Below are 15,677 nucleotides of genomic sequence, written 5' to 3' on the forward strand. Positions count from 1 at the left end.
ATGAAACACAAAAGATACGTTTTTGTTTCTTGTCATTAATATCACGAGGCTGGTGTACACCCAGCCTTTTAACCTCCAACTTTTCTTCTGTTGACATAGAAAAAAAAGGCTTCTGAAGCAAATTGTCAACGTAATTAATTGTACTCTACTAGCCGTTTACCCTCGTCATTCACCGAATAACTGAGAAAAAGGCTGAAGGGATACATCGGTAGTTTCTGTAAATACTCTGATAAATCTTGGGCTGTTGGAGATTAGCCCCATTTTATTCCTGGTGTGTTTCGTGTGAACTGTAGGGAGTCCCTGCAAGCCCCGACTGACGAAGTGATGAACACACTGCAACTTGAACAAAGCAGAGGGCTAATGAAATTAAGCCCTCTCCGGTCACAATGCAAGTCAAGGAATGTCAACAACGCATAAAGCAAGAGGGCGAACCTTCATTGTAAATTCAAACAAGGGACTGAATTTAATTACTGATGAGAAGAGAAACTAACAATGAATATTAGCACTGTAAGTTAACACGCTGGAGTAATATGTCCCTGGAGGGACTTAATGACAAGCCGCCACTGTTTGAAATAGAATTTAAGAAGAATATATTATTTGATTAATTGGCTTCATGGCTATCACATTAATATAGGCTTATTATCAGCAAAATTTAAAAAAAAAGCTTAACAAGGGTGTGCAATTCATACCGCCCGACGGCCAGGACAACAAGTTTTGCCGTTATACTTTGCCTGTCGGACAAGTAGTTTTTATTTATTTATTTTTCCTGTGTTCCTTCAGTTCCTAGAAAGATACTCCTGGTATATTTTAGAGAGCCATGCAAGTTTCTGAAAACTGAATTGTGGAAGTGTTTACGTCCCAACCTCATATATATATATATATATATATATATATATATATATATAAATATATATATATATATATATATATATATATATATATATATATATACACACACATACATACATACACACACACACACACACACACACACAGTGCACTCCAGTTATAAGAATCACATCCATCCGGGGTGATTTGATTCTTATAAGCGGTTGATTTTTAAAAGCGGACCGATATGATTAGTTAGCAAAAGTGTGCCTACGCCCATCATCAGTTTAAACACAGTATATAAACGTCAATAAGCTCAATCACTGTGTGTAAGCAACTATGTTTACTCAAGGTTGCAGAATTCTATTTCACTATAGTATTCTTGAGAAGCGATCGTCTCGTGAGGGTGCTTAGTTTAATGGTCATGTCGTGTTACATGTAATGGGCTTTGAATTAAAATTACATTACAGTACAGTATTTTAATGTCAAGACTAAGAAAATCTCAGTTTTTCACTAAGTGGAGATACAAAGTTACGCACTCCCCCTCCCTCTACATCAGGGGTTCCAAAAGTGCGGCCCACGGGCGAAATGCGGCCCGCAAGGACGTTTGGTGCGGCCCCATAAAATCCACCCATTTACTTTATTTTTACATTTTCTGAACATTTTTGTAAACAAATTGCGCATGTAATTTGGTGGAAATTAATAACACACAGCAATCAAAGTTCATAAAAAATTACATAACATATATTTTTTACATGTTTTGGATCAAATCTGGACCCTCTCAAGCCAATTTTATTAAGTTGTTACGGTCATATGTGCACTGTCCCTTTAAAAAAAAAAACAAAATGGTGCCTATAGTGCACAGTAGATTTGCCATGCTGAAGGAAAATAACCTGGAACCTCCTAAGAAAAGAAAAAGCACTTCTACTTTTCTTAAATTATTATTTTGTCGTCTCCTGTCGCTTTCCACAGGGGAAGATGCTCAAAGACTGTGATATCAAGACGTGAAGGTACCACGCAAACAACGTTAGATTACTTTATGCAGCTGAAGTAGCTAGCCAGCTTCAGTAACTTTAATAGAGCGACTGCAAGAAACGTTACGGTTCAGTATACATGCACTTTTTCTGGCGTAGATGTTCTTTTATTATTTTAAGAGCAAAACTGTACGCAGCTTCAACTACATCAGGAAAATGCTCTTGCCCTTTGTACAGTATTGTAGTTTTGGTGTTCAACTTGGATATTTTGTTAGGGAAGGTACTACTGTAGTAACAGTACCGGCTATAATTTAAAATTGTTACTGTTACATTTCTGTACAGTGTTTCTGAATAGTTAGGCTATAGTACAGTAGCTAGTAGGATGTTACGTAGCAATCATATGTAATTGCATAAAAAGTGCCAATGTGATGGCAGATAATATGAATAATTAATACTGCACCTCAATGTGTGATTATTTCGTTGATTTCAGAAAGTAATAAAAACATAAGGTAAAATACAGTAACGTCTGTGTTTTACTTCTGCACATTTACTATGGAAATAGCTCTAAACGTCCACACCATGTATAGGAAAAACATATAGGAAATAAAAAAAAAAAGTATGATATGGGACATATTTCGGTTTCATGAGTGGTACATATTCTTGTGCGGCCCCCCATCCCATGCAACCTCCAGAAATTGGCCCTCCATCACCAAAACTTTGGGAACCCCTGATCTACATGCATATCATAAGTGTATTCACTTTATTAAAACACATTTTCACGTACAGAGAACTGCAAAAATACGTGCATCTTTCTTTTTCCTGCCACGTCGGCACACATAAGTTGCACGACTTGCTTTTTTCTACTGTCGCTGTGTCGCTGTGGATTATACTGCACATGCTGTGTATGTGCCTAACCACGTGAGATGGGATCAAATTCAAACTCAAAAACAGCTTTATTGGTTGTACACGTCATTGAACTTGATGCGGTATCTACCCTAATACATGCAGTCAGTTAGCCCTGAAATGGGCTACTAATTTCTTCCATTATTGGGAATACCAAATTCTGCTTTTCAAATATGGCCAATTCCATTTTATCAACAATCAATCAACAATTCCATTTTATCACAAATATGGCATTTGAACATAAATATAATGTTGCTAGTTAAAATAAGTAAATAAATATTACCACTTTTTTTTTTTTTCAGTTAGACTCTTGTTGCTGTAATAGCACCTGAAGACACCTCAAACCTGTCAATGTTTATAAACATCACTTGGCTCATTGCTGGCCTTAAAATAAGCAGCAAAACCTAATAATTATATTACTACAGTTCAGAAAACAAAATGTCCAGTACAGTTGTGCTAATCATATTTACAGTCTTCCACTAACTTTAGTTCAGTCTACATATAAAGGTGTTTTGAAACAACCTGTTTACCTTATTGCTGGCATTAACAATAGAAATATGAAACAGTTTAGTAACAGTCCAGCAATGTCACGTGAGAGTAATCTTATGTACAATACTCCACAAATTAAGTTTAGCATTTTAGTGATGTTATAATAATAACAACCAGGATAAAATATGAAACACTGATAAAGGCGTGTTGACTGACTCATTGCTCTGAAAGAGGTTCACTGCTATGTATTACCTGATTGTAATTTAAATAGCACCCCTTTTAATGTAAATGCATAATTAATCCTCTCAATTGTTCCTTTGCTAATTCTGCAGTGTTATTTGCAAGATTTAAAAAAGAGGCGTGTCTCCAGACAGAATCTCTTTATGAAACCAACGGTGGTGTAGTGTAGCGACTACATCCTTTACACAGTAAAGCGATCAGTTTCCTTTAAGGAATGTACAGCTAGAAAAAAACAGCTTTGAACTAAATTCTTCATCATCAGAAAATATAATTCAATTAGAAAATGGCCACGGTTTAACATGGCTAATTACAGCTTTATTAAAAAGCCATGTAGCGTGGAGAGAAATAAACTAAACAATAATGAAATACGCAATTAATTTAGCTTGCTTACTTCAGGAAAGCCCTGCCTTGAGCACATTATAGTAGGTCTAAACTTCAGCACTGAATTTATTTCTTTTTTTATTTGTCAGGGATACAAACAGTGTAGTTTCAATTTAGCCAGCTGGCTAGTTTCCATTGATAGTCCCTGGGCAGACATTGGTGACAACTATAAAATACCCCACCACTCCTATTTCTTCTCCTAAATTAATTAATTCTAGAGTTACCATTACAAATAACCAATATAATACATTGTACATTCCATAAATATGTCAGACACACACATACAGAAGAATGCAGAGCTTTTCCATTGTTGCCGTCTTATTTGCTTTTTTATTCTCTACATGTTTATGACTGGCATTATGATATTTAAGGGTATTAATTCATACAGCATAATTCATTGATGCAGATGCCATGTAGAGTTTCAGCAGAAACATGTGATTCAAGTCACATGATGAATAAACTCAACTTGCAAAAAAATTTTTTAAAAAATGCACATGGTATGTCTTCTTCAATTACTATACACTTAAATGTATATTTTCAACTATTCTGATTACATTTTTACCAGTTTCCAAACGCTTGAGATGTTGATATTTCTGAAACGGAATTTTTTACCCTCAACAAAAGGGTTGCTGCATGTATGACTTGATCCAGACCAGCATAATTTGTTGACAAAATCCTCTTTGGCACAGTAGCAACATAAACCCCAGAAACTACGGCAATTCAGTTTTTCTCATTTCAAAAACAGAGCTCTAGTTAATAGTCTTCTCTAACAGGCCTTGAAAATGTTTAATATTTTGGAATATGTAGCTGTGTGAATTAACACTCGTCTCAATTGCTGTGGTTGGACTCTTAATATCAAATACTGTACAGTATATACACTTTCAAAATGTAACTACCCACAGACCGACACCGGGGCTCAATTAACAGTATTAGAATGTATTAGAGAGTTTAGTTCAACCATCTACAATTCATCTTGCCTTGCACCCAGTTTGGTTTTATTTTTAATTTTTTTTTAGACTTGTAATCAAGCCTATTTTAAATGGGCTCTGATGGAATAAATGAAATAAAGGAATAAATGACAATCGCTTGTGTAGTGAAGCTGAATGCCCTCCCTGTGTTGTAATGTTTTGCCTTTTGTTTGAACTATTTATTTTGGTCATTGTGCCTTTTTCTTTGTTTGTTAGTTTAACACTAGAAGACCCGGAGATATACTCATACGTAGAAGCTTCACAGCAGTCTTTCTGACAGCTGTATTCAAAACACTGTTACTAGTATAACAAAAGGAGAAACAGTCGGATGTAACTAGTTTTATTTATTTAATTTTTTTTACTGAGTACGTCACATAAACATCTGAACAACTGCAGCGCATATATATATATATATATATATATATATATATATATATATATATATATATATATATATATATACAAATCAAAACAACAAAATGTAAATAAATAAACATCTGAACAGACAGCAGTTTACAACATAGATATTTAGAAAACTGAAACGATAGCAATACATTTTTTTCTTTTCAGCAGACATCGGTTTATTAACAGATGCGCAAAAACAACAGAGCAATGTAGATATATAAAATTAGAAGAAAACTTTTTACAGAAGCGCAGCAGCACAAAGTTATAAAAAAGTCAAATTTCTTTTTTTGGACAAAAGGGTATTCCTTTACCTTGAGTCTAAGGCTGTTCACATTCAACACAGATAACGCACATCTCCACACATGCAGTGCACTTTCCACACACCGCCTTTCTGCGCAGGGCACAGCTGTCTGAAGTTTTATTTTTATTGCCCTTGCCAACCTGGCACTGGCATTTCTTGCAGCTCTCAGTGGGGTTCCAGCTTCAGCTGTGGGTACACGCTTGGCAGTCTCCCTCTGTTCCAAATACTTCTGGCAAAGGTCTCGTGCTAATTGTAAAATATATTCTCTCCTTGGTAAATTCTTCTCTGTGCATTCTTTGTAAAGTGCCCAGGAGTTGATGGCTGCTAGGTCCAATACACTGTAACATATATAAACAGGCCAACAACGGGAGACAGCTTTCATGGAATACTTCCATGCCATCTGATCCAAAATATCAACTCCATATTTTGTTGCGTTGTAAAACTCCACGGTCTCTGGTATCTTTTTTCACTAATCCCTATGGTAACTGACTGACCAAAAAAGCACACTTGGCAAGCAGGCACCAGCCTTTGAAAAGGCTGATTGAAAAACAATAGACTATCAGTCATTCACACAGGCAGAGAGTACAGACTAATCTAATTACAGCTAAACACATTGCGGACTGGTAAATAAAAATAATAAAAGTAGAATACTGTTCTGTATAGTCAAAATACAATTGTTTTCTGTGTGGCTGTCAATGTGACTGATCCCGGGGCTTTTAGGTATAATGTAATATTTCTGCGTTTCATGCTTTGTGAGAATAATTAAAACATATGGACAGAAAAGTACATGAATGCACAGCCCCATATGTGTTACACGATTGAGAAAATTACATTTAAAAACTAAAAGCCACCATAATGACTGCCGTGGGGCTTCTAGTTATAATAAACGTGCACAACAGTGCTTAAATGCAGCTTCTATCTCCGAGCCTCTCATTACTGACGCTATCCTGCAACTATGAATCGGTGTAGTTTGTTGTCTTTGATGTCTGTTTACTGCATTTAAAATCATTCAGGTTTTCAGTAGACAAAACTGAACTTCAACACAATGTACAGTACAGGTATGTAGTTTATAAGTTGTATTTCTATGTCTGGAATCTGTTCCAGGCGTCTAATAAATCAATGTAAATCAGTTATTTGCTAAAATCTCAGGTTAGAACTACTCTTGTGTTGTGAAATTTTTGCCACAGGTCAAAGGTTACTGTGGGATCGTACTGTGCTTTGTTTTACAGAAACAAGCGGTAACACTGCGTTTAGAACAAAGCAGTCCGAGCAGAAAACATTTTTGCACGACATATGATTTTTCTTATAGCTTTCAGTTTGTGTGTTCTCTTTTATAAATGAAGGCTTCAAAATACTAAATGTAAAACAATAATACATCATAAAGGAATGCCTTAATAACCCATGTAGCTCCTGGTGTGTAGGTAAAATTGCCTTTTTTATTTTTTGGCCAACATCACTTAGCTTTTTTATATCTAGATTCACATGTTTCATTATGGCCATAAACACCTCTTGGCTAAGTAATGACACAATTCCTTTGTTGCCAGCTATGAGACACAAAACCCGACTAGATAGCTGCGCTCAGCTGCTTGGGCGAGTAGTAGAAACACACTGTTTTGTTGCAGTGGGCAGCAATAGCCAGGAGCACCAAGCAGTGGAAATGGGGCTTAGAGGTTCTTTGGTGATAAACTGGGAAGGAGGTATAAAAATGTAAGTGGGACATACAAACTGCCTCATTATACCCTTTAGCCTAGTCACTATTGGATAAGTAGTTCCCTGGATGTGTAGCACTGTAACAACTGACACTCCAATAACTTGTGCTAAATATTGTTCATTGCAAGTGTCATAACAATTGGATAAGCAGTATTCTATCAATATGTAGAAATGTAAGTGTGCAAAAAGTCTGAAGGACAAACAGAGAGCTGCCATATCCCTGGAGAATATGACACTAAAAATAATTCAGTAGTTCGGGACAAACACCAAATCACAAAATGTTTTAGTTTAAATGTTTTAACTATTTATTGTGGAGAATGCAGAGTATGTGATTTTACAGAGAAGTATGCTATATACACACTTTCTTTTGGCATCAACCCTAACTTGGTTTGAGGGTTTGCTGCCTGGCCGACTGGACGAGGCGCAGACCCCCTATGATGAAACACAGAAATTGTTTTTAAGAAAGGAGAAGAAGGGGAGGTGGTGGGTTACGATGAACGCAACTGAGAGGTAAGCAAAGAGGGTATTTACAGTCCTAACAATCTTAATTAGCTCATTCTATTTGGTGCCGCAGAGATTGGTGTCTGACCCTCCTCCTGAACTTTAATTATAAATTTTATTTTGTGACAAGAAGGTCCTTACCAAGTTTTTCACAACTGCAAAAGCCCTCTGTCCCCAGCCTGGATAGGCATCCTCAGCAGCATTATATATATATATATATATATATATATATATATATATATATATATATATAACCTAGCAACCAGTTTAGTTTCCGTTTAATGATTGAACAAACGGCACAGAGCTGCACGATTTCTTTAAAACGTCTTCAACCAAAAAGACACCGGAAATATTTCTGCTAAAGATCGCTAAAGATCGCTCTATCCAGTATAAGAAGGGGACACCTCACGTGTAACCAGTTTATTCATGTTTTTATTTTGTGTTACAATTCATTGATGGCAAAAATAAAATGATTTTTTTAAAGCATTTAAATACGCAGTATTGTAACTGTGAGAGAAAGTGATCCATTTTGAATAACTTAATAATGATCAATTCTGAATAACTTGAGAAAATTACCAATTTTGAATGTGACAACGCTATTGTTTCTGCTTTAAGAAATAATTAAAAAGTTTAGTTTAATTGTGAAAACAATTTTTATCAGTGAAAAAAACAGCCCTACTTATGACCAGTTCTTTTAGTAGGTTTGTATTAAATGGAACTCAATCAAGCTTGGGAGGGTTTGGGTCTCTAAGAAGCATGGTAGGAAACTTCTAATAGTACTTTCAGACTGTGCAGAGGAACACACGTTCATGGCTGACTACTTTGCCATATTTAAAAAACCAAACAAAAACCAAACAAACAAAAATCTTGGCTTTTAAAGACTACGAGTGACATCGCTTTGAGAAAAATTTGCGTTGCTAGAGTAGAACCTGTTTCTAATTTTTTTCATCACGTGACTGGAATGAAACTGACCAATCAGAAGCAAGGTTAACACCCTTGACACGCGCCTCAAAACACGTCATACCTCAAAACAGAAAAGTTAACTTATGAGGTGCAGCAGTATCCATTATTATATGATTGCAAATTGAAAGACTACAAAGGCACCCAGAAGAAAGACAATGCCTGGGTGGCTTGCAGGTGGTGCATTTTGCAGCACTGAGACTTTTTCTTTATGATTATGAAGGCTGCTAAAAACAGGTTTATTAACAAGCAAAAATAAACCAGAGCATACATGCAGTCTACATATCCAGCATTTGAATGAATATAAAGATTAGTCACTTACTAACATGTTACAATCTCATTTGTACCTGAAAAATGAAGGCTTGGCCTATTTAAAAGCCCATTAAGTTGCTCAACAGAAAAACTAAACTAAATCAAATAAAATTACTAAATTAAGCCTTATATATAAATAAATGTATAAACACAGTGAAGCAATATGAAATAATAATAGCATCGGCGATGCAATAATGGTCCGTTTAGATAAGGGTCGAGCATTAATTGCATTATTACAGAAATGTTATGCAGTTGAATTATTCAAACAGTGCTAAAATCCAAATTGCTAATTTATCCTGCTTACTGTAAGAGACAAGAACTAGTTATGTTCACACCAAACTGACTTTATTCCAAGTACAGTATCACATTAATTCAAAGAATCAATATTCTGTTTATAATAATAATAATAATAATAATAATAATAATATTACTAATAGCAATAGTTTTGTAAAAAAAAACAAAAAAACAAAAAACAAAATGGAAGCAATCTTCTGTTTAAAAAAAAAATGTATTGACATCGTTTGAGTCTCACAGTAGCAAAAAATATAAATAAATAAAAAGATCAACACACTGTTCTGTAATCTGGCTCAACAAAAGATTAAAGTTGAATCCGGTATCCTCCATAATTGAATTGGTTGCATGCCATTTGCGATCGTCTCAATAATCAACCGTGTTATGTTTTCAGCCCCAACTTTACTGCATTTCTTAACATTTCGCTTGCATGTCTGGGCGCCACCTCCTCCACTCTAGATCACGCTTCAGCAGAAGCAGACTAGTCACATGATCTATATTACAGCTCCTTTTGATGTAATAACAAGCATCGCCTTCAAATCCGCCATTAACTGAAATAGCTTTCTATGTAAAACAGAACAGAACTAACTAAATAACTTACACATTATGAAGGCATATTTGTCTTGTCAAAATTAGACTTCTTTTTTTAAACCAGCATTATTTAAAAAAAAAAAAAAATCAACATCTAGCATTTACGTAAATCAGTGTTTCTCAGCCTTTTTCGTAACAAAAAAAAATCACTTCCTTGCCCCAGAAAATAACACAAATTAAGAATTATTACCAATTAACAATGCTGTTTAATTAACATCAATTATTAATTACATTTAATTCCACCAGTTCCGAGAATTAAACAGAAATAATATATTAAAAACACAAAACTGAAAGATCATAACTGGATAAGTCTCCACCTCCCTGAGTTAATACTTGGTGGAAGCACCTTTGGCAGCAATTACAGCTGCGAGTCTGTTGGAATAGGTCTCTACCAACTTTGCACATCTAGATTTGACCATTCTTCTTTACAAAACTGTTCAAGCTCTGTCAAGTTCCTTGGGGAGCACTGATGGACAGCAATCTTCAAGTCATGCCACAATTTTTTAATTGGATTTACGTCGGGGCTCTGACTGGGCCACTCAAGGACATTTGCCTTTTTGTTCCTTAGCCACTCCAGTGCAGCGTTGGCTGTGTGCTTTGGGTCATTGCCATGCTGAAAGGTGAACTTCCGTCCCAGTTTCAGCTTTCTTGCAGAGGGCAGCAGGTTGTCCTCAAGGACTTCTCTGTACTTTGCGCCATTCATTTTTCCTTCTATCCTGACAAGTGCCCCAGTCCTTGCCGATGAGAAACATCCCCATAACATGATGCTGCCACCACCATGCTTCACAGTAGGGATGTTTTTTTGTTTTTTTGCGGTGATGCGCTGTGTTGGGTTTGTGCCAAACCCAACGGGATTCAAGGTGGGATTTCTTGAGTAATGGCTTCCTTCTTGCCACCCTACCATACCATACAGGCCAGATTTGTGGCGTGCTTGGGATAGTGTTGTCACATGCACACTTTGACCAGTCTTGGCCATAAAAGCATATAGCTCTTGCAAAGTTGCCATTGGCCTCTTGGTAGCCTATCTGATCAGTCTCCTTCTTGCTCGGTCATCCAGTATGGAGGGACAGCCTGATCTAGGCAGGGTCTTGGTGGTGCCATGCACCTTCCACTTCTGAATAATCGTCTTGACCGTGCTCCAAGGGATATTCAAGGCCTTTGATTTTTTTTTATACCCATCCCCTGATCTGTGCCTTTCAACAACTTTGTCCCGGAGTTCTTTTGAAAGCGCCTTGGTGCTCATGGTTGAGTCTTTGCTTTGAAAAGCACTACCCAGCAGAGGGAACCTACAAGAACTGCTGAATTTATCCTAAAATCATGTGAATCACTACAATTTAACACAGGTGGAGGCCACTTAACTTGGTGTGTGATTTTGGAGGCGATTGGTTACACCTGTTTATTAATTTTCTACAAATTTTTATAATATTTTTTTCACTTGGAAGTTGAGGGATAGGATGTGTAGATAAATGAAAAAAAAGCATTTTAATTCCAGGCTATAAGACAACAAAAGGTGAACATTTTGAAAGGGGGTTTAGACTTTCTATAAGCACTGTACATATTAGTTTCAATATGCTGTTGTGAAAAAATGCATGGCAAGTGGTACGTGGGAAAAATCCAAACACAAAGGTTGGTGAAAAAGGTTGGGAACCACTGCCCTACAGTAATATAAACCTGTACTGCAGTTGCTGTGGTGGTGTGTCAGAACAATAAACAACATTTCCTTTTCAGCTACTTATTTGTTCTTTGAATACGACATATTTTGTTTAAATGTCCCTTCAGTATTTCTCTGTTGCCAGGGACATGCACTGCAGCGTTGAATAACAAGGTTTGGCATTCGTTAAATTTTTTGTAGTGTTTATAGAAAAGGTTTGGAGGTTATTCCAGGTCCATAGGTGCCTAGCCCATAGGGCAGCGGGGGCACTTGCCCCCAACTTCAACATAACTTTTTTTATGCTCAGTATATACACATTCTGTGTTTTGTTATGGGTTTACCTTTAAACATTTTAAAATTAAATACAAAAATAGAAAGACATTCACAGGATGCCAGAAGGGCCACATAGATAGAAAATCACAATAAAACGCACCCTACACCAACACTGGTTTGACCCACAGTCCGCACTGCATTGCAATAACTAACGTTTGCAGCTTAGGATGGAGTGACTGAAACATAAGCCACTGGGCGGTTAATTTGAGACTACAAGATATGATTAGTTAAATTGAGGCTAGGTAGTTGTTAGTTTAGTTTGTTTTTATTCTGTATTAAATTAAATTCTATTCATTGAAACAAGGCAAAAGTGAGAATCAGACCATTATTTAAAAAAATAAAAAAATAAGGGAAATTATCAGGTTAATGTTCCTGCAGGGCCACAAATGGGTTTAAGTTTAACACTATCCTTTAATAAAATTTTGTTACTGTTATTTAGCAGTAGCAATATACTGAAGTAGTGGTATTTCAAAACGACAGAAGACTGTTTTTACATTAGTCAAGTTGGCTATAATATGTTTTTCATTAAAAGCTTGTCTTTGTTCTTTATTGAAATTAATGTTCAGCTTTCATGTTGAAGCTTGTTGTATATTACTCATTCCATCAAACTAAGTAGAGTGTAGGAATTTGCTTGCATCATTTGACACGTTTTTCAAGCCGCGTAAGCTTAATGCTCACGTAATGCTGAAACACCTGCTCAGTTTTGTGGGTTTACAATTACTAAAACCGTAAAAGATGAATCACAAAAGATCACAAAAGATGAATCAGTAAGTCTTGTTTGGTTTCTTAATGCTTCTTAAAAAAATGGTGTCCAATTATTATTCCCCCCCACCCCCCACCATTTTCTCCCAATTTGAAATGCCCAATTGCTTTTCCTCTCACCACCACAATTCCTCACAAGTCTCAGGAGACTCGAAGGTCTGATAGCATGACCAAGCCAGCTTCCCTTTTCACCCAGGAACTCCGACCTCTGAAGGACAAAGGCCAGCCCTGCAGGTGTACGCCCCTGAGCTCACTGGGCGTCTGGCCAGAAGAGTTCGCTGTAGCTCGATGAGAAGAAACAGCCCCTGCTGGATTTGCCACCCTAACCCAAAAGCCAACGTGATGCTCCCTTTGGAGTCCCCAGTGAAGACTAGCCTTCTTCGAACTGCCAGGACGCGAACCTGCGCTGTATGACTCACCCTGCACACCACACAACTGCGTTCTACCAGATGAGCCAACAGGGGACCCCTGCTTCTTAGGAGCCTACGGTTACATCAATCCGCTTTCCAGTTTTGAAGAAGTTAAAACCCCCATTAAACTTAAGCGTGAGTAAAAAAAAAACAAGTTTTCTGGAGACTTTTTATGTTAGGTGACATTCCTATAAACTTTTAAGGTTTATGAAGTGGTAATCCCCAATCAACCTTGCTATGATTTGGGGAATAAACAAATATATAGCTTATGTTATTGGTATATGCATACAACTCACAATCAGTAATTAAGGGTTTTTAAAGGCTTTTAGACTGTTTTACACTGTGTTGTTAGTCTTTAAATTAGAGAGAATTACCTGTCAAAATAAAACAGTTGTTACCCTGGCACATGTCCAATCTGTTCCCTTAATGCTGCAATGTTAATGCGACTGCTGTTCAATAGGTTGCAATTTGCTCTTCCTTTTTTTTTTTTCTAACCTCATGAAAATGTTTGTGCTACACCAGGCAATACAGGAAACTACCTACATAAAACATGAATACTGTATAAAAATACTTATTTCATTAATTTGAGGAAAATATAACTGAGTTACCTATAAAACTATAGAAATAACCCCCAGCCACATAAATACATAAAAAGAAAACAAATTAGTGATGTTGGCGTTAATATTTCAGAATAAAATGGAATAAAAATGATGGAAGTTAAATTACATTTGTATGAATAAAACTATGTAATCTACTTAGAGAACTACATTGCATTTTTTTTTTTATTGTTATTTCCACATTACAATGATTTAACGTTCTTACTATTCAGCTAAAACCAAAGAAAGTGGTGGCCCAAACTGACAGGGGATCGACTCGTAACCACAACTCAATAGACCAGTACTGTATTCTCAAAACTAACGCAGAACACATACAAAAAAGTTAAGCCCATTCAAACGGCAGACTGGACTGTTTCCAATCCATGCGTATTTTACAAGGGTCGAAATAAAGTCAAATATTCAACAACACTAGTGATGTAAAATGCTGTTACAGCAAACCCCCGTTTTGTTTGCAGCATTTTAAAGATGCGACATTTGCATTTAAAAGATCGGGAATGCGTTTCATTGTTTTCCATCTTTTCCCCAAAACAAAGCCGAAGACCACAACAACCACCCCCAAACCTCAGTGATATGTAGCGCTCCCTCCTCCTCCTATACTATGTGGTAATGGGCAAAAGCTAACCTGACTTTTGGATACTAAGCATCATCATCATCATCTTTCTCTCACGCACACACAGTGACACGTTCCTCGAAAGGCAAAAGCTAGCTTACCAAGCGGGCAGCCTCTGCCCAGGTGCGATCCTTTTTCTTCCGTTTGTCCTTCATATCTGTATTTCATGGGTAAAGCAGCTGTTTCTGTGAGGTTTTAGATGGCAAGAAGACAGAGACAATGACACACTGACATACTGACACACACAATACCGTCCCCAAGACCTCCTTGCTGCAGCTGACAGCTGGGAACAACAATACAGACTGACGTCACCCGGGGAAACATACAACATTCTCAGTACACTCTTCCCCACTCTCGCGAGGTCACCGTTCTCCAGCAACGCGAGAGAATTCTTAAAAGCGTGTTCGTTTAAAAGAACAGCCACCCCCTTTTCCTACACGTCTTTCTGAAAAATCGGAGTTTGCAAGGGGGGAGAGTTTGCTGAGTACGGTGAATGTGTAGCATTGTTTCAACGTAATACAAACATTCTAACATTTTTCTTCTGAAATACAGTTACTAGTTGAGACTTGTATACATTTGTGAAATTATCAGCACTATTTTTACTTTTAGAATAAATCATGCGCATAGGGAGTGACTTTAAAATGTAACAAAATATTTGTAAATCAAGACCCAGTGTGTCCTGCAGTTCAAGCTGCAATTGTATGTGTTCTTGTGCACAGTTCTTTCCATAAGAAAGCAATAACACACAACAGGGTATTCAAATATAGGTGGTTGTTTGGCACAAGGCAAAGCCAATTGCTGTTAAAGAGCATATGGCTTGCAGATTTGACCAACTGCTAGCATGGTGACTTATTTGCATAGGTCGGAACACTCGTTAGTCAGTAAGATTGCTCCCTCTATATAATTGACAAAATATATGCTTTTGTTGAGAAAAAGTGTTATATATTATGTTATTATATATTATGCAAGGAAAAACTATTAAATTAACAATGTATTTCCTTTTTTGTTTTGTTTTTTGTAGTTATTTGCAAAACATGTATTATTATTATTATTATTATTATTATTATTATTATTATTATTATTATTATTAAATATATAAAGCACATACAATAAAGTTTGGGGGAGTGGTTAAGCGTGTAGCTTTCTTGAAAGCGGAGTATTTCTTTGGCTCTCTATTAGAATGGAAAACAAGCCTGCAGGATATACAGGCTACGGCACTAGCGGCTCTCATTTTCGTATGGTTGTATTTTACTTTTTGATATGTTACATTATTAAGGTAAATATCAAATACTGAGAACAACAAAAGCAAAACACATACATAAACAAAAGGCACACTGTCAGTTTACAAGCCTTTGTTGGTTCGTAGATCATTTTTTTTATTTATATGAAATTAATTCCATGAAAACATGGACCCACATTCAGACTATTTATTTTAAGGAG

General features: G+C 36.5%; 1 protein-coding gene across 2 annotated transcripts in view; it reads right to left on the reverse strand.

Annotated features, from left to right (window-relative positions):
- LOC121314420 (putative Polycomb group protein ASXL3) overlaps positions 1–14,539 on the reverse strand; it is a 75,129-nt gene extending 60,590 nt beyond the window's left edge. For both annotated transcript variants that reach the window (XM_041247682.1, XM_041247680.1), the window contains exon 1: positions 14,339–14,539. In XM_041247682.1, coding sequence (XP_041103616.1) covers positions 14,339–14,405 — 67 coding nt within the window. In that variant the 5' untranslated portion in view covers positions 14,406–14,539. The remainder of the gene's footprint in view (positions 1–14,338) is intronic.
- Between the last annotated feature and the right edge of the window lie 1,138 nt (positions 14,540–15,677).

This window comes from Polyodon spathula, chromosome 4 (assembly GCF_017654505.1).
Source record: "Polyodon spathula isolate WHYD16114869_AA chromosome 4, ASM1765450v1, whole genome shotgun sequence".
In the NCBI taxonomy this organism is placed as follows: Eukaryota; Metazoa; Chordata; class Actinopteri; order Acipenseriformes; family Polyodontidae; genus Polyodon; species Polyodon spathula.